The 24,212-nt window shown below is 38.4% G+C and overlaps 1 protein-coding gene across 3 annotated transcripts in view; it reads left to right on the top strand.

The window, feature by feature from the left end:
* Positions 1-23,993, top strand: part of LOC148734840 (uncharacterized) — a 32,486-nt gene extending 8,493 nt beyond the window's left edge. Inside the window, exons 9-36 of one of the 3 annotated variants that reach the window (XM_088754017.1) lie at positions 279-417; positions 2,123-2,448; positions 2,865-3,003; positions 3,862-4,187; positions 4,650-4,788; positions 5,147-5,478; positions 6,248-6,386; positions 6,972-7,297; positions 7,517-7,655; positions 8,060-8,385; positions 8,685-8,823; positions 9,267-9,592; positions 10,100-10,238; positions 10,501-10,826; positions 12,002-12,140; positions 14,601-14,932; positions 15,076-15,214; positions 15,814-16,142; positions 16,455-16,593; positions 16,963-17,288; positions 17,595-17,733; positions 17,947-18,272; positions 18,612-18,750; positions 19,385-19,486; positions 20,732-20,819; positions 20,994-21,035; positions 21,443-21,490; positions 23,157-23,993. In XM_088754017.1, the coding sequence (XP_088610143.1) occupies positions 279-417; positions 2,123-2,448; positions 2,865-3,003; positions 3,862-4,187; positions 4,650-4,788; positions 5,147-5,478; positions 6,248-6,386; positions 6,972-7,297; positions 7,517-7,655; positions 8,060-8,385; positions 8,685-8,823; positions 9,267-9,592; positions 10,100-10,238; positions 10,501-10,826; positions 12,002-12,140; positions 14,601-14,932; positions 15,076-15,214; positions 15,814-16,142; positions 16,455-16,593; positions 16,963-17,288; positions 17,595-17,733; positions 17,947-18,272; positions 18,612-18,750; positions 19,385-19,486; positions 20,732-20,819; positions 20,994-21,035; positions 21,443-21,490; positions 23,157-23,190 (5,583 nt within the window). In that variant the 3' untranslated portion in view covers positions 23,191-23,993. The other 2 variants (XM_088754018.1, XM_088754016.1) reach the window with 2 other exon arrangements.
* Positions 23,994-24,212: the final 219 nt, after the last annotated feature.

Raw genomic sequence — 24,212 nt, 5'->3', positions numbered from 1 at the left:
GGTTTCCTGAGAGAAGTTTATAACTATGTTATTACCTCTGGCGTCATGCCATGAAGAAACCTTTTAATTTTCGTAGTCACTTACGCAGTCGTCACGGCAGTTATGGGTGCATGCATGCTTCGCTTTAGTAGGAAAGAGAGCACTTTTCTTCTGTTCTTTCTATTTTTCTTCTACTAGTAGGGAACCCAGTAAGAGTTAAGTCTTTATGTTATCAATAGTCCTAAGAAATGCAAAAGTCGATTGAGGTCTCTTAGGTAACATCATACTTTATTTCACAGGTGCTTGGTGGAAATCGAGCCGTCTGGTCAGTTGTGTACAACAAACTGAGGCAACCAATCACAGCCCGTTACATTCGATTCAAACCTTTACTCTGGAATTATCGAATAGGAATGCGAACCGAGATATATGGTTGTCTAGGTATTGCCCAAATATCATTTTATTTAGGATATGTTGTAGGAAATAGATCTTTCTTATGGGGAGGGAGAACTCTCAACAAATTTGAGGCTTAACGAGAAGAGACCCTGTTAAAACGTTTGTATTTCATAATTGTCACATGTATAATAATGTAACTGAAAAAGTTTCACTCGTCTGATTGCCTAGAAATGATTGCATTTTTTATGTTACACGAGTGGAAAGTTGTAAAACAAATGCAAATTTTGTTTTCTTTGAAAAATTTACTCGTGCTCATTAACACCAAATACCATCATCACCGAGCAATTCAAAACGTGGTATGTCACTCGGGCTGCCACAGGCATCCCACGTCACCCTTGACAAGAGCTCCTCCCCGTATTCCGCTCGTGTACCGCGTGTCCATACATATTTATTTTTATGACAGATATCTCAATGATTAGAGGGGATATCCTTAACGCGTGTCTTGGTGATTAAATCTTATAACCATTCGTTTCGCCAACACGCAGGAGATAATATCAACACTCCAAAACAAAATTTGTGTCCAAGCGCGATCAAGTATATCCTTTATTTTATTTTCCACGAGTTTAGTGCGATCAATGCAGCCCTAAAATCTCCTTTCATAGGTTGGATTTTACTATACGTCAGGCGCCTTTGAGACAAATTAAAAAAGTTTCACTCGTCTGATTGCCTAGAAATGATTGCATTTTTTATGTTACACGAGTGGAAAGTTGTAAAACAAATGCAAATTTTGTTTTCTTTGAAAAATTTACTCGTGCTCATTAACACCAAATACCATCAAGTCAGTTATTAAACATCCATTTTTGCACCTTTAAAATTTATTTCTAGTGTAATGAACAAATACTTGACATCTTGATTATTTGTCTGGAAAGAATGGATTAAAATTGCCTTTTTCCTCACTAAAGAAAGGTTCCTTCAATTTTAGTATCCTTTACCTGTCACAGCAATTTTCTGTGGATGCACGTATTTGTAACAATGATCGCGTGATGTGATCATGAAAATTGTGCCTAACTTTGAAAAATCCTCCAGCGAGTTAGGACATATTCTTACAAAGTATTAAAACGTGTATTACCTTTTTTTTATCTTACTGTAGGCGGGATATAGAAATTTCGGTCTTTGTAGTTCCCCCAGTTGTTTGAAGGGTGGATATTGTTAACCGCTGAACAAGTCTCTGTCCAGTGGATAAAGCGCGCGGTGCGTTTTGTTAACACTTATCTACCGGAGAGCGATTTCTCCGCTGGATAGCGTTATCCACCCTTTTGACAACTGGGCCCTGGAAGCTGGATTGTAGTTTCATAATTAGAAGCTTCTTTTCTAATAACTGAAAGAATAATATCAAAACTCACTTATTGCAGATGATTATGTTGTGCGGGAGGTCGAGGGTTCGAGCCCCGGCCGGACAAATACTCATGGTCTTAAAATAACTGAGGAGAATTTACTACCTTTCTATAATATCAAGAAATGGATAGATATTCTGGTCTTCTCGGATAAGGACAAATAAACCGTTGGCCCCGTCTCCTGCAGGGTTAGGAGGGGTAGGAGACGTTAATTTCTCATGCATGAGATTACTGTGTGGTGGATGTCCTCCCCTGGCGTGGGATGGGTGGGTGTTTTCACAGGGTCCCATTAAAACCAGCTATTTGCTGAACTGGGCTACCCTGTCTAAATATTCGTAAATACAAATACATTGCAGAATGCGCAGTCCCTCTTGGCATGGAAAGTAGGTCAATATCTGATGTGCAAATCACCGCCTCCTCGCAATTGGATGGAAATCACTCCGCAGTGCAGGGCAGGTTGCATTTTCAGGCCAAGGGAAACAAAGCTGGAGGGTGGTCAACCCCAACAAATGATACCAACCAATGGCTTCAAGTGGATTTTGGTAGTTATACTCGAGTGACACAAGTGGCGACCCAGGGGATGAACGGAGCTGATGAATGGGTGACCAGATACAAGTTACAGTACAGTGATAATGGAGTGACTTTCAAGTTCTACCAAAAAACTGGGGACACTTCGGTCACGGTATCGTTTTTCCTCATTTTAGAGCTTTAATCAACTGAGCTAACTTCTAATCACGGACACAACTATTTTCATCAGTGAAAATATACATCTGCAATTACTTTAAATTTAATACTTGCTCGACAGTTTGAACAGGACATAACCACCTGCGGATAGGAGACCACGGAAGCACTCTGCTGATGTGCCACTACAAAATGATGTATTTATTTCATTAGTTATTCATGATCACCTGCTATTTTAAGTGAAATTCTAAAAGTAAAGCTGGCAAAAGAAACAAACAGTAAAGTAACTCGTCACGATCAGATCAACAAACCCTTCAGTATCTGTAGTAAACGCTCTCTCCACCTATGGAAAACCTCTATGGTATTCAGACATGAAATCAGATCTTAATTGATTGTAACATTTATGACGATTTTCAGGAGTTAAAGGGAAACCAAGACCGTGACGAGGTTGTGTACAATACACTTCGTCCGCCACTCAAAGCACGCTTCGTCCGCCTACTCCCAACACAGTGGAACAAAAATATATCCATGAGGATAGAGCTCTTTGGATGTCCAGGTGATCAAAAACGATTCTTGGCTTTTAAAGCATTTTCGTGTTAGGCTTGCTTACTGGTGTTTTTCATCCGGAGGAGAAGCAGGAGGCAATATGGCTAAAATAATTTCCCATCTTTATTGATTCTATAACTTGTTGTGTGTGTTTGTAACTGTTAACCTTTTAGAAATATTAATTCGAATTCTCCTTCGTATTTGCCATGTATTGTAAAGCAAAATTACTTGATAGCGAAAAGGTTACTTTAAGTGTTAACTCACATCTCTAACGGCTATTTGTTGTTAACTTCTACGGGGACTAAATGACGGTAAAATTGTCGTTTACACCAGAAGAAGGAAACATCGACATTCTTCAACGACGCAAATAAGCTGATTTAGACAATCCGCCATCGACAAAATAATTCATAGGACGGCTGCCTAAAAGTGACAATTGTTAAGTTATTTCACTTGAAAATAAAGGAATTAGCAAAGTTCCTGAAACAAAGAGGTATATCCACATACAAATAGACTACTTTCATGAATGGCTGCCGTATAAATATTCTTTTGTTGAAATTTAAATTAGCCCTACTGGCCTCGCTTGAGATAATATATTCTTTTGAATTTTGTACTGGAGAACGAGGCCAGTAGGGCTAATTTAAATTTAAACAAAAGAATATTAATCCGGCAGCCATTTATGAAAGTGGTGTATAAATAACACCAAAAATTTTAGTTAAGAAAAACAGCAGGGAAAGAAAGGAAAGCTGTCTTCAGCACTTTGTCGAAAACTATGACTCTACAATGAAAAACAGCTAACTACAAATCATGTACCCAGGCTGAGAGTCTCACTAAGTAAAAAAGTGGGGATTTTTTGCGTTTTCTCCTTTAGATTGTATCTCACCAGTCGGTATGGAGAATGGATTGATCTCCGATGGTCAAATCAGTGCATCATCTAAACTGGATGATAATCATGGGCCACAGCGTGCCAGACTGAATACCAAGATAAGTGGAATAAAACAGGGCGGTTGGCTTCCTCTTACAAATGACCGTGATCAATGGCTTCAAGTGGATCTTGGTAGTTACACTCGAGTAACACGAGTGGCGACCCAAGGAAGGGATGGCTATGACCAGTGGGTGACTTCCTTTCAGTTAGAGTACAGTATTGACGAAATCACTTTCAAATCTTATATGGAAATTGGTGGAGGCAACCCAAAGGTATGCAATGCCAACTAATTCAATGCGCAAGCAGACCTGCCTCAAGAATTATTGGTATCGTTTAAAAACTTCAGTCAGACATAAATTCAAATTAGAAATTTTAGAGCTCTATTAATTAATGTTTATTTGCATATGCAATCAGGCTCAAAGCAGTCCTAAGAAAAAAATAAATAGAACAACCCAAGCGGTTTTGATTTTCTCGCTAAAATTGCATCAAATTTGAATCAAGTTAAGAAAAGTAGCTTTCTTACCCGGTGAGAGCAAATGATCTCAAGGGCAAGGATCCAGTTGAGAACTTCTCTAAAAATCGAATATTTTCCTATGCCGTTCTAGCCTCCACTAGAGTGTATCATTTAAGTATATCATAAAAGGCAAACGAATAGGTATTTTATTTCATTGTTGATCTTCGGCGAGCTTTATGCATCATTTTTCCGTAATTCTTTCTGTGTTTTTCTCGGTTAGATATTCACCGGAAACGGCGACAGTGAAACTGCTGTTTACAACATCCTTAACCCTCCAATCACAGCACGATACATAAGGATCTTACCCATAGCGTGGCATACAAACATAGCGATGAGAATAGAGATCTACGGTTGTACAGGTAACGTTTTAATTGTAACTTATAATGCCGATAAAAAATTGAAATAGGGCTGCCTTTTACATACTTTTTAACACATGGTATGACGTAAGTTATGTTTAAAGGTTTTATTATGGAAGGAAAATTCACTCGCTTAATCAATCACTCGTTCACAAGACACTTCCGACATTGCTGATCCTAACAGCGTGCGGGACTGTCATATCAGTAAAAGGCGTAGCTCACAACACAGTTCCCTGGAGCGAGATAGGCGGGGTCCTGGGACTCGATTCTTTCAACAGGACCCAGATCTTTCCTTTTTTTTCCAAGCTTCTGACGAGACGAATGTCATCTTGCTCAATAAATTCACGTTCGCTAATTTCAGTGTGCAGTACACCTCTCGGAATGGAAAGTGGAGCAATCAAGGATGCACAAATAACTGCCTCTACACAGTGGGATGACAATCATGCCACATCAAGGGCCAGGCTGAATTTAAAATTGACCGGAGTAAAGAGAGGAGCCTGGTCAACACGTGTAGTAGATCCCAGACAGTGGCTTCAAGTGGATCTTCTCAGCTTAACCATTGTGACTGGTGTCGCAACTCAGGGAAGGAATGCACCCCGACTCCAGCAGTGGGTGACCAAGTACAGGTTGCAATACAGTAATGCTGGAGTGAACTTCCATTTTTACAAAGAAAAGGGTGACAATTCATTCAAGGTATTTTCGTCGTTCCTCTTGTTTCTCATGTTCGTTAACAGAGGTAGGTGATAAAGAGTGCGAAGGCCAGCATGGGAATGATATTGTAGAATTTCAACCGATGCCCACAAAAAATTTATCCCATAGACCACTTTCATAAATGGCTGCCGGATTAATATTCTTTTGTTTAAATTTAAATTAGCCCTACTGGCCTCGTACTCCAGTACAAAATTCAAAAGAATACATTATCTCAAGCGAGGCCAGAAGGGCTAATTTAAATTTCAACAAAAGAATATTTATACGGCAGCCATTTATGAAAGTGGTCTGCTGCAAATAACGATACGTTTTCCAGAAGCGCAAGACCACATTTAACATTGTGAAAACATCCGAAAAGAGAAAACCAATTATTTTGGACTGGAATAAAGAACGGAGATAGCGTTTGGGAAAAGAATCAAAAGCCAACTTTAGAAATCATGGCGAACTATGGAAGCAAGTTCCGGCGGGTTATACTTTGTGGTTTTTCACCAAAATAAAGCCCCACCCAAGCATATCCTGCGAAACATCCGTATTTCAAAAGCTTACCAAATTTCCCCTTTGGTCACCTTCGATAAAAAAAAAAGGCGGAAGAATTAATTTTTCAGAGCAAATCTACTCAGATTCGTAACCAGTTAAACTTCATTCGTCTTCTGACAAATTAATTTGTCATGGAAGATTTCTTCTCGGCGTGAGTCAGCGTAAATCTTCTTGTAACAATGTCTCTAAGGAAAAAAGATGATGATATTCTTTTCAGGTATTTGATGGTAATCAAGACAGAGACAGCATTGTATACCACAAATTGGTACGGCAAATTACGACACGTTACATCCGCTTCATTCCGGTGGAATGGCGTGGTCACATCTCTATGAGAGTAGAAATCTATGGCTGTACAGGTATTACATCGGGATCTATTTCAGTACTATTATTTCAGGAGTGGTACAGATTGGAACTTATTTAATATTGATTGGAATCTTCTTTTTTTTTTAATTGTCATTCGCTCCAGCTTTTATAAAGTAATTTATGATGTAAACGTAATAACACAAAAATTAAAAGTTAAAAAAGAACTCTGGATAAAAATTACAGCTGAAAAGTATACCCTAATTAAATACATGTAGTTGAGAATTTGAACAAATACTAGAACTGGTCAATGCAGAAAGGAAAGCTCTTATAGACCACAACTTATGCTTATGTCTGTCGACTAGAGCAGATTTTAATCGATTACATCGAAAGTGATCCTGGACTTCTTTGGTGTTATTTCTCTTCGCGCTGTGATTGGTCCACAAAACTCACGCCACCATCGCAGCCAATCAAATGGAAAACTAAAACCATTCCCAACTTTGTCACTCTCGTTTTCCCGCGCTTTAAGCAGGTTGGCTGTTCGCCAAATCGAAGATTGGTTGGCTCATCCCAGAAAATAGATAGAGCACCCCATTCTTTTCTCTTATCATCCCTTTATTTTTTTATTTTAAAAAATCAAGTATGCTTTGCACCGCTTGGTATGGAGGATGGAAGGATCACTGATGTCCAAGTCAGTTCTTCTTCGCGACTGGATGACAATCATTCACCAAGTCAGGCCCGATTGAATTTTAAAGAGGAAGGATTTAAGGCTGGGGGATGGTCAGCTCAGACAAACGATAAAAACCAATGGTTGCAGGTAGATCTTGGCATATATACCAGGGTAACGCGCGTGGCGACCCAAGGGTTGAATGCCAACGACGAGTGGGTGACCAAGTACAGGTTACAGTACAGTGACGATGGAAGAAACTTCCAGTACTACAAGCAACAGGGTGACAACAAATGGACGGTATGTCTTCGTTAGATATCCTATCCGTGTGATAGACAAGAGCAATATCCAAGGCCACTTAAGGCTACTTTTCAATCCATACTCTTTTCAAACAAGACAATATTTTAGAAAGATGCATATACTGGGCAGTACTTTCTTGAATGTTTTCTGTGACGCATACAAATTTAAGGTCTGTGTATGTGTCTTTCAAGAATCCTCCATGCTTCTTACAATTTACAGGTGCTGAATGGGAATAAAGGAAGTGATACCAATGCGTATAACAATCTGAATCCTCCTCTCACAGCGCGTTTTATACGGTTTTTACCAAACGGTTGGCACAATAGGATCTCCATGAGGACAGAGATCTATGGTTGTCCAGGTATGTTGAATATTAATCTGAAGTTCTGAATCCAGTGGCCGAAAGATCATTAGAAAATTATCAACTAGATAAGAAGCTTAATAAGACTTCATAGGCAGCTGGAAGTTTTGGGGCCAGTCTTTCAGCCTCAAGAAAAATCTTCTGATATACAGAAATGGTTCAGAAAATATAGGGCAAAGAATCAATAAGTTTAATCGAACTCACTCTTTCAACGTTTTATGACTTTCTTTTCCTGTTCTACTTAAGTTTGAATCTTTATCCTTTGTTTCCTCTCGTCCTCATACTCCGAGTTGGAGATGCGATAAAGTGAATGCGTGGGTTATAATTTTCATATTCCATGAAATTTTCGTGTCAAGTTTGGGTAGTATCTACATCTGACACTGATCTTTTAACAACAAATGCAGCGTGTGTGACGGCTCTTGGAATGGAAAGTCAGACAATAGAAGATGCTCAGATAAGCGCTTCCTCGCAAGTAGATGGTAACTATTCTGCAATACAAGGCAGACTACACCTTAAGAGAAATGGTCAAAAGCAAGGTGGCTGGTCGGCTCTCACAAATGATCTTAATCAATGGCTACAAGTGGATCTTAACACTTTTGCTCGGGTAACAGTAGTGGCGACCCAGGGAAGAGATGGATTCAAAGAATGGGTCACCAAATACAATTTGCAGTACAGCGATGATGGTGTGACCTTCGCTTTCTACAAGGAGTTTGACAGCAGCTCAGAAAAGGTGTGGTAACAATTTCACAGGTAAAACCTCACCTGATAGCCCTATACTTTATATTCTTCCACGAAGAAGTAAATCATTTTAGAGCAAATCATTTAAAAAAAAAGATTACTACCGTGGATTTTCACATTTAGTTCATTAAAACATGAGGGATCTCTTCCCTTATCTACTACCTTCTGCGCTAAAGATGTGTATGAAATATCAACCACGAAGTGTCTTGAAAGGAGAAATAGATGAAAGGGTCCTCAAACAATATTTAAACCATAGAATACTTCTTTAAAATCTTCATTCGTTCTACTTAGGTGTTTGATGGAAACCGAGATTCAGACACTGTCGTATACAACAAATTGACTTCACCAATAACTACTCGGTACATACGCCTAATACCAGTGGCGTGGAATAACCAGATCTCCATGAGAATGGAATTGTATGGCTGCCCAGGTAGTTTGAAATCCTTATACTGAGGACTCCCACAACATTTTCAAACGTAATTTGCAATAAAAAGACCGATTTAAGCACTAAGAAAGCAATTCAGGTGTCATTGTAGAGTTTAAAAGGGCTCTGTGTGTGTCACGCCTGTGTAACTTGACAGTGAAGGCCAATTAAGTGTGCTACTGTATCGACTCTTGGGCCACTTCCTCCTGAAAAAATTATCGACTGTTTTTTACTCATAAATACTTTTAACCGATGATCCTTCTGGTCCTCGAATATTGCCACAGTTTTGATGAATTGGTAACATACGTTTGTGTCACTCAAGTTTGTCTATATCATACTCTTAATTAGGAACTTGTATCCTTACAAAACCAATTGAACCTAGCCCCTGTCGATTACCATTAGTCTTGGGAAATTTTCTTAAAAGACATCTTTACTGATTTTTAATCTAGGCTGTATGTCACCGTATGGTATGGAAAATGGTAAAATTTTGGATGCTCAACTGAAGTCGTCTACTCAACTGGATGAAAATCATTCCGCAAAGTATTCCAGGTTACATTCAAAGGCAAATGGGGAGAATGGAGGAAGCTGGTCAGCGCTTACAAATGACGTAAACCAATGGCTTCATGTGGACCTTGGTACTTACTTAAGGGTTACGGGCATTGCTACCCAAGGGAGGAATGGGCACGACGAGTGGGTGACCAAGTTCAGGCTGCAATACGGCGAAGATGAGGACATCCTTCATTTTTTTGAGGATCCAGGACATTTTGCTGCGAAGGTTTGTATCATGAACCAGTTTTTCTCAGATTTCAGTGATGAAACGTCTGATATTGTTGATGCTATAGACATTAAAAAATAAAGCTCGTTTCATCTCTAGTTATCTAAGTTCATCGAGGCCGTATTTCAACATTCCATCGTCAACTTTGCAGGAATCCAGCGAATATACATAAAATTCTCAGTAGCATAGCAACCAAAATTTGTTTGCTTTTAACCTCATTTGAGAATAGAAAAACTTAGATCAATTTTATATGTCGTAATGTTATCAGAAAGAAAATTTTCACGAGCTCTTCTTTTGTGCATTATGGCTTAAACATTTGTGGTTATGGAGATCGAAGTAAATCAAATTTATGGTAGACGATCTTTATCAGAAGGTTCCTAATTTAAAACGAACTCTAAGAAACTAGAACTGTGGCATTTCATTCTTAGGCGTTGAGAAAAATCAATTCCAAACAAGAACTTGAGTCATCATCTTTGTTGTTAAAGTATCTTTTGTTTTTGTATCAAGGTTTTCAAAGGAAATACAGACAGTGACACTGTTGTGTACCACACACTGACTCCACCAATTATAACGCGTTATATTCGATTCAAACCCGCTGAGTGGCACAATCGAATATCAATGAGGGTCGAGATCTATGGCTGTCCAGGTATCTAGAATGATTTTATTTACCTTGTAAAGACGATTCAAATACCAAAGCTTGACTTTCTTTTTGAGCTTCTTTACAGACGACAAATTGCATTTCTTGTTTTCGATGTTAATCACTCGTGGGAAGGCTGTTTGTGGCACTCTGCGTGTGGTGAATGATAATATCTCTAACTATGATTCTTAGTAGAGGAACAGGTAGCCATTCTTAATCAAAAGATGGCGTCTATTATTAACTGTCACCATTCTATTTCTGTCAAACTAAGGTTGCATAAATCCTCTTGGAATGGCATTTGGATCCATATCTGATATTCAGATAACAGCATCATCACAATTGGATGGCAATCATTCTGCATCACAGGCCAGGTTACATTTCCAAGCAGATGGTTACAAAGTTGGAGGTTGGTCAGCTCTCACTAATGATGTTAACCAATGGCTTCAAGTGGACTTGGGTAGTTATACAAAAGTGACGCGCCTAGCAACTCAGGGGATGGATGGCTACAATCAGTGGGTGACTAAATACATGTTACAATACAGTGATGATGGCATAAACTTCCACCTCTACAAGGAAGCTACATCCAGCTCTGCAAAGGTACCAGATATCCTAAGCTTTTATTTTCTCTACTAAGTTACAGACTTTTGCTAACAGATATCGTGCAGCTGTCATTCGTTGCTGCTTTATAAAAATGTAAAACTGACAAAAAAATTCAGAAGAAAGAGAAACATGGTCGAGAAAGAAAGATCCTCCATCTATTCATCCATCCATTTCTCTTTCGCTCCCACTCTTCCCTCCATCCATTCATAAATCCCTTTAGTCACCGCAACTACTCCATGCATTCGCTCAATCCATTTATTTGTCCATGCGCTCATCCGTCCACTTATCCATTTATTCATCCATGAAGCATTCTGTTCCTTCCTTTAACCTGATTAGTGTTGCTCAGTCAATTGTTGAACCATTCTTTGATTATTAAAGCATAGGATAACATCAGTGGACGTCTCACTGAAAAAATTTATATGTTACAAAGTCTTGCTGCACGTGTAATCACCTCACTACTACCGGTTATCTACTAAGGAATTACTGAGTATGCTCGGCTTGTCACATCTCAAGGAGAGAAGAAACGAACAAAAAGCTCTAATGATGTTTAAAATCATGAGTGATATGACCCCAGCCTAGTTAGAAGATATCTTCTGCATTGATAACGGAAAATCGGTGTGTAATCTTAGAACCTCTAGTAGGAATCTACTTTTACCGGTTGTTAAAACAGACTACTAAAGGACAAGTTTTGCTTACATTAGGACGAAAGTTTTGAATACGCTATCAAACGAACTTTGACAAGTACATTTAGGCTTTTAAGAACAAAACAACTTTTCTTTGATCGAAGTTACCGCGGTTAAATAAAGATTTCTATCTATTTTTCTATTCCTCCAACCATCTATGCATCTCGTACATTTGCTCAATCCACCTACCTATCCCTCCATCCTTCTATACACTCGCCCAGTCCATCCATCTATCTTTCCATCCGTCCACTGATTCATCCATCCTTCTGTCTATCCGTCCATTAATTCCTTTATCCATCCGCCCTTCCTTCCTATCCATTTGCTCAATCTATCGATTCATCGTTTATTTGTCGGTTCAACTCACCATTTACGCATCAGAACTGGTGCATTTATCTTCTCAGCATCAGTCAGACCCCAAGTCTGGTTGAGCGAACCCAAGTAGTGTTCAAAATTTTCGTTTCCTTTTCTATTTCTTTGTCTATTCTCTAGGTGTTCGATGGAAATCAAGACCAAAAGACTGTTGTTTATAACGTATTGAGCCCACCAATAACCACACGTTACATCCAACTGAAGCCAATAGCCTGGAACGACCACATATCGATGAGAATGGAGATCTACGGATGCCCAGGTACACCTCTTGTTGGCATCAGCCCGGCATGGGCGACGCAGTAGAAACGGTTTGACAAAACCTTTACAACAACTAAAACCCACAAAATCTATCAGACTATCTTTAAAGATTTTACTATATATATATATTTAGTATAATTTCAGAACTGAACAAAGAGTTTCCAGCAATCTGATTGGTCGAGCGGTTCCTTATATGACGCTATATAAACAGCTTCGCGCGGTTTATATAAAATGTTAAACTAAAATGTTAATAAATGTTACTAAAATGTTATGATTTTAGAAATTTCTCTGTCGTTCACCTCTGAAATTATACTAGAACAGTTGTTCGCCTCAGGTTCGGTGAATATTGTCGAATAATCCCCTCGACTTCGTCTCGGGGATTATTCGACGATATTCACCTCGCCTTCGGCGAATAATTGTTAAATATATATATAGAAATGAATAAAGGCTGATAGTCTCGAAAGAAACTGTTTGGGGCTGCGTCGGTGGGAGTAACGACATAATTTGGATATATCAACAAAGTTGAAGTGGTAAATTGGCCACCATAACGATTCCAAAAGCTGACGTTTCGAGTGTTAGCCCTTCGTCGGAGCGAATAGAGGAATTGTGGGTTGTGTGTTGCTTTAAAGGCAGAAAATGGAGCTACGTTATTGGTGGGAACATGGCAAGGAGAAAAACAATAATAAATTAGTGGAATGAAAAGCGTTCGTTGATCCCTGTGGGATTTAGACTGCCGGTTTCAAAGATGAGCTTTTGTTCAAGATTTTTACGGCTTTCCGAAAAGGAATGACAAGGACACATCGAAACCAGTCGCTAGACATTTTAATTTACCTAATCATTCTAAGCAACATATGGCAATCTGCGGTCTTTCCTTACACTTAGGTAGCACCGAAAGCCGTAAAAATCTTGAACAAAAGCTCATCTTTCAAACCGGTAGTCTAAATCCCACAGGGATCAACGAACGCTTTTCATTCCACTAATTTATTATTGTTTTTCTCGATGCCATTTTCCCACCAATAACGTAGCTCCATTCTCTGCCTTTAAAAGCACACACAACCCACAATTCCTCTAGTCGCTCCGACGAAGGGCTAACGCTCGAAACGTCAGCTTTTGCAATCGTTACGGTGGCCAATTTACCACATCAACTTTGTTGATATATCCAAATTATATATATATATATAGAAAGTTTAAAAAATTGCGTGGATGGACAACTTCTGACGTAAAAAATATAAAAAATATTGATAATAAACGTCTCGGTCAGAGACCTTCTGCAGTTATTTACAACTTTTGAAATTAAAAAAGAGCATTAAATAGGATCGAAGTGCTAATGATTACGTAATTACAGATAACGACTTATGAACTGGAGCTAATAAACAAAAAACCTAATTACAAAGAAAGCAATGGACAAAATACAAGAAACACCCTAAAAACTAAGAGATAAGAATACTAAATATGTTAATATGAGTGGCGTAATCAACTGCAAAGAAGCAATGCGGCGAGCATTAAAAAAGGGAAGGCCCACTTTTTACTACAACTGTAAACCGTAACAAAATCCCAAAACAAGGACTTTGGAGCCCGAAAGGGCAAATTAGCAACAAAATCCGTGGAGGGGCCCTTAAATAATACTAATCATATAAGATCCCTTGGCAGGGCCTCTGAGTCCAATCCACACCTAAAGGGCCGACAAAATCCAAGAAAAGGGCCTAAACAATTGCAAAGAAGCAATAGGCAAATTTGCTACAATTAATTTTCCATCTTATATTAGGCGCTACTAATTGATCGTTCAATATTAACGTATTTAGTATTCTTATCTCTTAGTTTTTAGAGTTTGTTTCTTGTATTTTGTCCATTGCTTTCTTTGTAATTAGGTTTTTTGTTTATTAGCACCAATTCATAAGTCGTTATCTGTAATTACGTCATCATTAGCACTTCGATCCTATTTAATGCTCTTTTTTTATTTCAAAAGTTGTAAATAACTGAAGAAGGTCTCTGACCGAAACCTTTTTTATTAAAATTTTTTATTTTTTTTACGTCAGAAGTTGTCCATCCTCGCAATTTTTTAAACTTTATATATATATATATATATATATATATATAGTAAAATTTTTAAAGATAGTCTATGATAGATTTTATGGGTTTTAGTTGTTGCAATTTTTTAAACTTTCAACGTTGGTGTTGACTGTGAGGTTTGGACCGTGAATCTTTATTGATCCTCCTGGCGCGGTGCACCTTTGTCGGCCTGAGAGTTCCATTAACGACTATGTATATATATATAGATATATATATATATATATATCTATATATATATATCTTGGAAGCCGGATGAGAAACGTTCCGATTTATTAACTTTTGAAAGCGTAAACTAACAGAACAAACGTATCACACTCCACTCAAACGAAGACCTTAACTGTTTGAAGAGGGATTCGCCTTCCACTTTCTTGTTCTCTTTCAATACAAACAGGTTGTGTAGCACCACTTGGCATGGACAGCGGAGCAATCACCGATGCACAGATAAGTGCTTCTTCACAGTGGGATGATAATCATGCGGCCAGGCAAGGAAGGTTGCATTTTAAGAGAGTTTTCGGCACCTCCGGTAGTTGGTCATCACGTAGAAATGATTTAAACCAATGGTTTCAAGTGGATCTTGATCAATATACTACAGTAACTGGTATAGCGACCCAAGGCAGAAATCATCCATGGATAGACCAGTACGTGACAGCATATAAGTTACAGTATAGTGACGATGGAGTATCTTTTCAGTTTTACAAGGAGACGCCACTCGAAGCTGAGAAGGTATACCTTTATAGTCACATTGATTCTACCTTTATTCTGTCTTCCAGGAAGCTTAATTGTTTGGGGGGAAGGGTGAGGGTGAGGTCTTTAGAAATGTTCTGATGAAGAGCTCACTTTTCACCGATCTCAATAATTTTAAATAGGTCTTCCGTGGAAATAAAGACAGAGAGACCGTCCTCTATAACGAAATACGCCAACCAATCAGAGCACGCTATATACGAGTTAGACCAGTGAGTTGGAACCGACACATATCCATGAGGGTTGAGATCTATGGCTGTCCAGGTAATTCCCATATTCCTTATTATCATTATTATTATTATTATTATCATTATTATTATTATTATTATTAGTATGTTGTGTTATCATCACAATAATTACTGTCATTATCATTATCACTATTGTCATCGACATCATCACTAGGATGGACTGCTCGTAGTCTATTATTTCCAGGTTATGCATTTGTTTTTGTAAGTCTCACTTGTACAAAAAGTATTGGAAGTGCTAATTAGGAAAGTGGTAAAAATTACCCGAATGGTGAGGGTGAGCTCAAAAAATTCGTACGGATGACCTGTTGTCATCCTAACGTTGACAAAGATGAGTTTTAGTTTGATACGGCGATTAAGTTGCCTTGAAAAATTCACTTTCTTCGTAAACTGAACATTTTTAAAACTTGCAAGTCCCGCTGTGCAATACTTCGTTAGGAAATAACTACCTTCTGAAGGTATGGCCTCAACTTTGAGTTTGATAGGTTAAGTGGGCAGTATAGCATGAAAGTGCATTTTGAAAGCGATTCCAAATGTTATGTGCCGCAATATCACTACTAAGCATTTTTCAACCTTTTTTAACCTATACCTGCGATTTGTTTCTTTCGACATACTCAGGCTGTGTTGTCCCCCTCGGTATGGAAAGTAAATCAATCTCTGATGCACAAATATCTGCCTCCTCACAACTCGATGATGATCATGCTCCAGAGCAGGCCAGGTTGCACATTCAAGCAGCCATTAATAGTAGAAATGGGGGGTGGTCTGCTCGCAAGAACGATCTTTATCAATGGTTTCAGGTGGACCTTGGAAGTAAAACAATTGTGACGCGTGTAGCAACACAAGGGATAGATGGACTGGATGAATGGGTGACCAAATACAGAATACAATATAGCTACTCCGGGATTAACTTCCAATTCTACAAGAAAGCAGAACATAGTTCTGCACAGGTATGCTCTTACCGCTCTATTCTAAATATGAAGTTAGGATAAATTGACACTATTTAATATTTACTTTACGACGTTACAGATTGATCAATCTGACGCCTGTGTAAGTAAATGAGAAAATTCTTAGCCCAGTTTTGCTAATTTGAATATTCAAAATGAGTGTTTGATGGAAGAAGGGATGTCTTAATGGATGGTTAGGTGGGTGAATGAGTTTGTAAGCGGTGTAAGTTCTAAGGTCACTTTATATTGACTCACCGAGAATACCAAGGGAAACCAAATGTTAAATACAATTCTTTTTTAAACTTTCTTTTAAAGGTTTTCGACGGAAATGAAGACAGTGCAACAGTTGTAGTTAACAAACTGACCGACGAAATCAGAGCGCGTTTCATCCGCCTATTGCCAATAGAGTGGCACAAACACATATCAATGAGAATTGAGATTTACGGATGCCCAGGTATAATCAATTATTTCCGACGTCTTTGTCTATCACGTCTGAAAAGTGTCTTCTTTAGTAACATGACCACGGACATTTGGAAAAACGGCGGGTTTAGAAGAATCTTAGCACTGACTTGTGGTAAGGTTCTTCAACTTAGTTTAGGTGATTAGTCAAAAAGAGGCAGTTTTAGGTCTATCCAGCCAAACGCGTGATCATTTTCATCCAAGAACTGGCCTTTTTTTACCTGATGATGAAAAAGACCATAGCAATACGTTTAAGTCCTCTAGATTGGAAACAAAGATTACATTTTACTTTTGTAAATTAGGTCTCACCGATTCCTCGAAGGAAACTGCATTTACTTCCTGATCCTTGTCTTGTATCTCCTAGACTGCATTGCACCTCTTGGTATGGAAAGCGGAAACATCGCTGACTCCAAGATAACTACATCCTCGATTTTGAATGACGATAGCCGTGCAAGTCAGGGCAGGTTGAATTATAAAGCGGATGGTGGCTTAGGGGGAGGTTGGTCATCCCACACGAATGATGCTAACCAATGGCTTCAAGTCGATCTTAGTATTTACACAAGAGTGACACGTGTTGCCACTCAAGGAAGGAATGGGTACGATCAATGGGTGACCAAGTTTAAGGTGGAGTACAGTGAAGATGGCCAAAGTTTCCAGCTTTACAAATCATCAAATGCCAGCGTAGCGAGGGTATATTAAATCATTTTAAGACCGGTCATCTGAAACTTGAGAAAGGTGATCTTCCTAGTGACTTCAGTAGCTAAGCCTCGGAAAAAGTGCAACTAAAGGAAACGAATATTGTATGTCTACTCCTTAACAGTGACAAATATTGATGAAATACACCCAGCTCAGCTCCATGATTACGCTTTTTATAACTGATATGAAGAACACTCCTTTTCTGTGACAAATTTTCCATCCGATGTTACTACGGGATGACAGTATTAGGGTTTCTTGCATGCAAGATAATAACATCTATCTTTATCATTCTCTTAAAAGGTTTTTACTGGAAATCAAATTAGCGATGCAGTGGTTTACAACAGTATGAGCCCACCAATCACAACAAGGTTTATACGGCTTATACCAGTGGAGTGGCACAATCATATCTCAATGAGAATAGAGATCTATGGCTGTCCAGGTGCTTTAAAAGAACATTACCACTAATTTTCTCTAAATAGGGTTACTTAATTACAAAAGACGCCTTACATTTTACAGATGCGGGTCCTTACATGATGAAATGTAACAATCCAAGCTAAGCAGAATCTTGTTCTCGAAAGGTTACACGAGTTTATTGCCACAGTGAAAGGATCAAAATTATTTGTCTTAAAAAATTCTTTATTTTCGAATACAGGATGCGTTACAGCACTTGGTATGGAGAATAGAGAAATACCTGATGCCAACATTAGGGTATCTTCACAACTGGACGGGGACCATAGCGCAAAAGAGGCAAGGTTAAACTCGAAAGCAGACGGGGACAAGGGAGGGGGATGGTCAGCCTTGAACAATAACTTCAATCAGTGGCTTCAAGTGGATATTGGTGGCAACTCTCGAGTAACAGGTGTTGCGACTCAGGGGATGAATGGAAATGACCAGTGGGTGTCCAGATATCGGATACAGTATAGCAGTGACGGAGTGACTTTTGAATTTTACAATGCAACGGAAGACAGTTCAGCAAAGGTATGATAATGCTGAAGAGAGCAAAGAGGTTAGCTGTTAGACCTTCTTTTTGTTCAAGTGCTAATTTTAAACATATCAGTTAATTGTTGGGCCGTAAAATGCTAAAAAAAATCAGATCCCTTCTATGGGCCTTATTCATGCACCTGGACCCAGTTTTTCAAAGGGCGAATAAATCGCTATTCAGCGGATAAGTGATATCAAAGCCTTCCCGTTATCCACTGGATTAAGATATATCCAGTTGATAGCGTTATCCATACTTCGAAAAAACGGGCCAGAACGTTACCCAGCAAACTGATCATTTTTGGCTTCTGTTTGAGTCCTTTACTATCTCAACATCAGGTATTCTATGGAAATCAGAACGGTGATACGGTTGTAAAAAACATGCTAAGTCCACCAATAACAACACGCTACATTCGCCTGATGCCTGTTGAGTGGCACAATCACATATCGATGAGGGTGGAAATCTACGGCTGCTCAGGTAGAGTAACTTCCCTTTATTGATGAACGGAGACGCTTCTGATCGAAGAGAGATATTGGGTGCGATACCTGCGAGGGTACACAATGAGAAATTAGTCTGCCAAATAGTTTCAAAATGCGCACAATTTCACAGAGGAGAGTAGTCTGACTAGAGCTCAAATCGTACGAGCGTGCAGCATGTGATCGATTGGGAATAACTAATTATGATTTTAGACTAAGCTTGCATTACACGAATGTTAACTGTCCCTCTTTCATTTCTTACATTACCTTTTCCCCTACAATTTGATTTATTACAGTGCACAATTTCAAGCCTTGACAGACGGTTTTTTCTGTTTTCGTGTTTCATTCAGAAAAAAAAAAACTATTGTGAAAACCCTGAATGCACAATACTGCCGAGGGCCAGTAAGATTGCAAGGATCATCAGTGATTCTAAACAGGATGTAGTAACAATCAAAACGCAGCTCATTCCTCCCTTTCAAATATCAGTTTGTTTTTCTATAAAAAAAATTGGCCCGAATTAGCAATGATTCATTTGATTCCCTCTGCGTCGTGTTGTTACTGCGCATGTTTTGATTTATTTCGTAAGCTAGAGAAAAGCCTAAAGCCTAAATTTTAAACTTTCTTTTACCTCCTAGTGTTTACCGATTCGCCAACCGTACCATCACCAGAAATGACGACAGAAGCTAACAGAGAAGAGGGAAGACTCGCTGCGAATAAAGGAAGCAGGAAAACAGAAGGTGCTACTGAAACTTTAGGCTAATCGCTGTGTCGTCTCGTCTGCAGACGCCGACGACACAGCCCGTTACGAATGGCGACCCAAAAACCATTGCAAAGGAAATTATTGAAACTGGGCAGCATAATTTAAAAATATTTCTCTCTCCTACTATTGCTTAGGGGTTCACCAATTTAATCATCATCGTGAAATGTTTTTTTTAGAGTTTATTTCAATTCAAAAACAAGTTAGGGTTATGTCGAATAAGGTAACAAAGGATCAATTAGACTATGATCGCACCAAGTGTATGCGAATGGTTAAGCTAAGATGGGTGTTGGACGAATGTAAAATTATAGCTACAGCTGGAACTATAAGAGGCTCTTTACATTACCCCTGGGTTGCCTAAGAGCCCGGGTTGAATCACCGTGAAGAGTGAACCTTCTGTGGTAAAATGTTTGAAAGCAGTAAGTGGGCCGGGCTAGCCCCTCTTACCAAGTAGCCCTTGTTGAGACCCAGGTTGACTTTGCCAAAAAAGTCAATATGTCTTCCATTTTTACGTTCAAGCACCGTTCCAAGAACATGCCTAGGTTGTTGTCACTCATATAACTGTTTTTTTTTTTTTATTTTCGTTTTCGTCTTAAGTCATCACCCACTGCATTTTTTCATAATAGACTTTGCAGGCGCGTAGCGTCCTATACGCATATACGCACGTGCGTACTTAAGGTGACTACAAAATTTTAAAGACGTTGTTGTGTTTGCGCTAAGTTTGCTCAAAATAAAGGCAAGACGCTTTGTTCTTTGCTTGTATTCACACAACTATTTCGAACAAGAACTAAAGAACGCACCATTTTTCGCTCAGTTTACTCAGGTTTCTAGATCACATGTACTTGTGCGTACTTGAAAAACTGACCACGCTACGTGCCTGCTTTGTAATTTTTTCAGTTTCTTGCCTTTCACCTTTGTAGCCGATAGTTTCGGAATTTTGATCAACAAGAGGGCTGATCCGGGTCAGAAAACCACACCTCAGCGAAGACTAATTACCTACGTTTGAGTAACACGAGTACTGCCCATTTTTCAAGATAAGTCAAGGTGGACTATAACTCAACTGAGGTCATGTGAAGAGGCCCGATAATACCTCCCTATCCTACTTTTGTGTCAAGACGAAAAGAATACATCTTTTTAGCTCTTTTAATTTGTTTTTAAAATGTGAGGAAGATCAATTTCATCAAATTGATAGTTTTACCGAAGGATGCTTTTCATCCTTTGATAGGTGTCAATGTACTTGCTGTGGTGTTACCCGTGGTATTAAGCATTTTGATCGCTGCCGTAGCATTGGGTGTATTCTTCTACTGGAAAAGGTGAGAACAAAGCCCTACTTAACGGGAAAACTTGCTATGTATAACGACTGTAATAATTTCCATTATCATGGTACCAAAAAATGTATAGGTTTCATTTGAATAAAAATACTAAAATGATATGAACATCGTTCTTTTCCTTTGATGTAAACTAATAAACTTGTTTTAAAATGGAAGAGGTCAAAGGAATCTGGACATCAACTCAGTTGCATATCAGACGTGAGTAAAAATCACATTTAGTTTGTTTCTTTGTTTTGTTTGTTTCCAACGACAAACTTCTCAACCAAATACTTCTTAACAGACTGAATCATTGACTATTAATTCCAGTTCAATACCATGTATGCCAGATCTTTTTAGTACTTTGGTCTTCACAACAATGTATTGATCAACTCATCAAATGCGCAGATCTCTACTTGCATATTGTTTACTTGTTTTTTTCTGGACTTAGTGTCTACTTTTGATTGTTTGGTCATGATTATTAACTCTTTGAACGAACACTGCTGCTGACTTATTAGGTCTTCTGTTATGCAGCTGTAAACCTGCTTTTTACGGAGTCGTTATCTCGGTTATTCACGTATGTTATCTATGCATTTTTTTCTCTTGTTTTGTTTTGTTTTTTTGTCCAGGGGAACCAATGAATTAAACTATGCAGTGAACAAAATATATGATGATCGGTAAATATCTAATTTAAAACATTGAGAATTGTGGCATTCTGGTATAAATGTTTACCCTGGTCCCTCTTGCCTACACTCCATTGCAAAAACGTTGAGACGTAAAAGACAACGAACGATGAGACCCAACAACTTTATGGGTACACAAAAACATGATAACGACCATTCTTTGCACGTGGTATATGATAGAAGCCATCCACACTTTCCTGACAGGAAATAATTATTATACACCAAGATTTGCCATGGATAATGGAAATTATGAAACATTTCCCATAAAACCGTTCGGTATCATCTTTCATGGGCCATGCTTTTCAGATGTTAGCGTTTCTTGCAATCGAGTATATACCACGTACAATACGTACACCGACCCTTACTTCTTTCTTAACAATCTTTGGCTCAGTTCTTCACTTATGATTGATATTCTACAGAGTTTGCACAACGTGACGAGCATCCTCTCGGTATTTCCTTTGATGCTGATGCTTTCTTGTAAATTGTCATCAAATGTTATTTTAAAACAATAGCATATAATACGTTGAATTCTTCGTCGTATTTTAACGAATTGACAATGGTAAATTATGTACTTGTCAGAAACTCTTACAGACATAATATATTTACTTGTTTCTGTAATCTTAAAGGTAGTCGGACGTTTACCGTAAGGGCAATCAAAGAATGAAACATGCTTAATGTGAACCCAAAGCTCATTAAATCAACTCAAGTTAATCAAATTCTTGTGCAATTATTCACGTAAATTAATTTTAAACAGTTTTAAACCAGTTTCAAGTAATCAAATTTTAATGTAACTATGTGAACGTTTATCGTTCTTGCTATTACTACTATTCTTTTATTTCGATTTCCATTCATTCTAAGGGTCATGAGTTCATCAGTTTAATTACTGTCAATTGTTACCCTCGTTAAACAACGTCCATTACTACTACTTCATTAAATAAGTAGACTCCAAGTAACCTTAGAGCTGTTCATCACGATGGATCTCATATGACGTCAAAATGTGTCAACTCACTTTTTTTGTTATCACATTTTGACATCCATTTTGTCTCGATGAATAACTTCGAGCCAATATTGATCTGGCCCCGTTTGTTTCAAGAGTAGATAACGCTCTACGCTGGGTAAATCTCTTTTCGGTGGATAGTGCAGTACTTTTTATAATCAGTTATCCGCTGAAGAGCGATCTATTTGTTGAATGGCGTTATCCACCCCATCAGCAACGGGGCCTAGATCCAAGTAACAAATTTACTTCCTGATTTCCTTCTTTCGCTTCAGTAAATCCTCCGGTTATCAACTCCTCAGCGAAAAACACTTAAATTGATGAGAATAGGTAATTGTAATCGTAAGAATAATGCGCATGCGCATTTCGACTGAGAGTCGTAAAGCCAAAAGCAAATTAAGTAATACAATAGCCAATCAGAAGAGAGTAAAATATCACAAGCAGCCAATAAGAGGTCAAAGTAACCAGGCGAACTGCCTGAAACGTGAGAATTTAGTAGGTTAGGAGGATGGCAAGAACAAACCAACCCAGGGCTACTCCCGACACTCACCTGGCTTTCGCTCTGTCTATTATCACTCGAAAAACTTAAAAAGTCCCAGAACTGCATTTGTGAAGATAAACCAAAGCGTTGATCATAAACAGTGTTATTTTTTTTCTTTCTGATAGGGATGCGGTGGTACTCCAGGATTCTAAAAATTGAAAAACTTCAGCACCAAGGATGCGTTTTAGCCTCTTACTTTTTTAAAAGAAATTTAATTAAAACAAAAAGAAGTGGATAAGTAGGTGTCAAGATAGTCAAAGTAAAGAACGCTAAAAGAATTCATCAGGCAACCTTTTTCCTATTAGTTAAACGATGATAAGTAAGTTAACCAGTTTTTCAATGTGCAACTCTGAAACAATTTAACTTCGCTAGTGTGTAGATGATATAAGTTTTTAACAGTTGATGATTACTGGCTCGTAGAGCGTTATTTTGATTTAGTGTCAGTGAACCGAAGCAAGCTGGAGAAAGCGCGGGAAAACGCGACTGACCAAGTCGCGATTGCCTTTAGTTTTGCATCTGATTGGTTGAGAGAGTGGCACGAGTTCTTCGGACCAATCATAAAGCGGAGTGAAGCAAATCTAAAGCGATCCCAGATTATTTTCGACACTCAATTGAATACTACTCTGATCTGAAAATCACACTAGCAACAACTCGTTGTTCAACTGAAAAACATGGCTCGCAAGCTTTCATTAAACCCACACTCTAGACCAATGGATGATTATCATAATATGATTATCTTGATTAAATTTTTTACTCTCTTGTGGATATGATTTATTGAAAAATACCTTTGTCCCAAGTCTGATTAGTTGTCAACGATTTCAGGGAGTGTGTCACTGCCGTGAATAAACTTCATTATAATTTATCTTGACAGTAAGAGTAATCTGACTCCAAACATTCAAAAACGTGACTGTCTCACAATCCAAAAACAATCAGTTTTGAAAAAAAAATCTATCTTCCTTGAATCCAACTCCTCTTGCCTGTAAAAGTAGTTCACGCGGCTGCTTTTTCTACCAGTTAGAGATAACTATAATAGACCGGTTTTACAAATTAATGAAATCAATCTTATTTTGACATGCAATTAAAGCAGTGGCAAAACATGAATCCTGAAGAAATGGAGGCTTGCCGGTGCTCGAACATTTAGTGAATGCTGTCACCAACATGGAAACGAAGCCACATGTAAA

The sequence above is a fragment of the Stylophora pistillata genome, chromosome 3 (genome assembly GCF_964205215.1).
Source record: "Stylophora pistillata chromosome 3, jaStyPist1.2, whole genome shotgun sequence".
Lineage (NCBI taxonomy): Eukaryota > Metazoa > Cnidaria > Anthozoa > Scleractinia > Pocilloporidae > Stylophora > Stylophora pistillata.
This window is presented reverse-complemented; position numbering and strand designations above follow the sequence as displayed.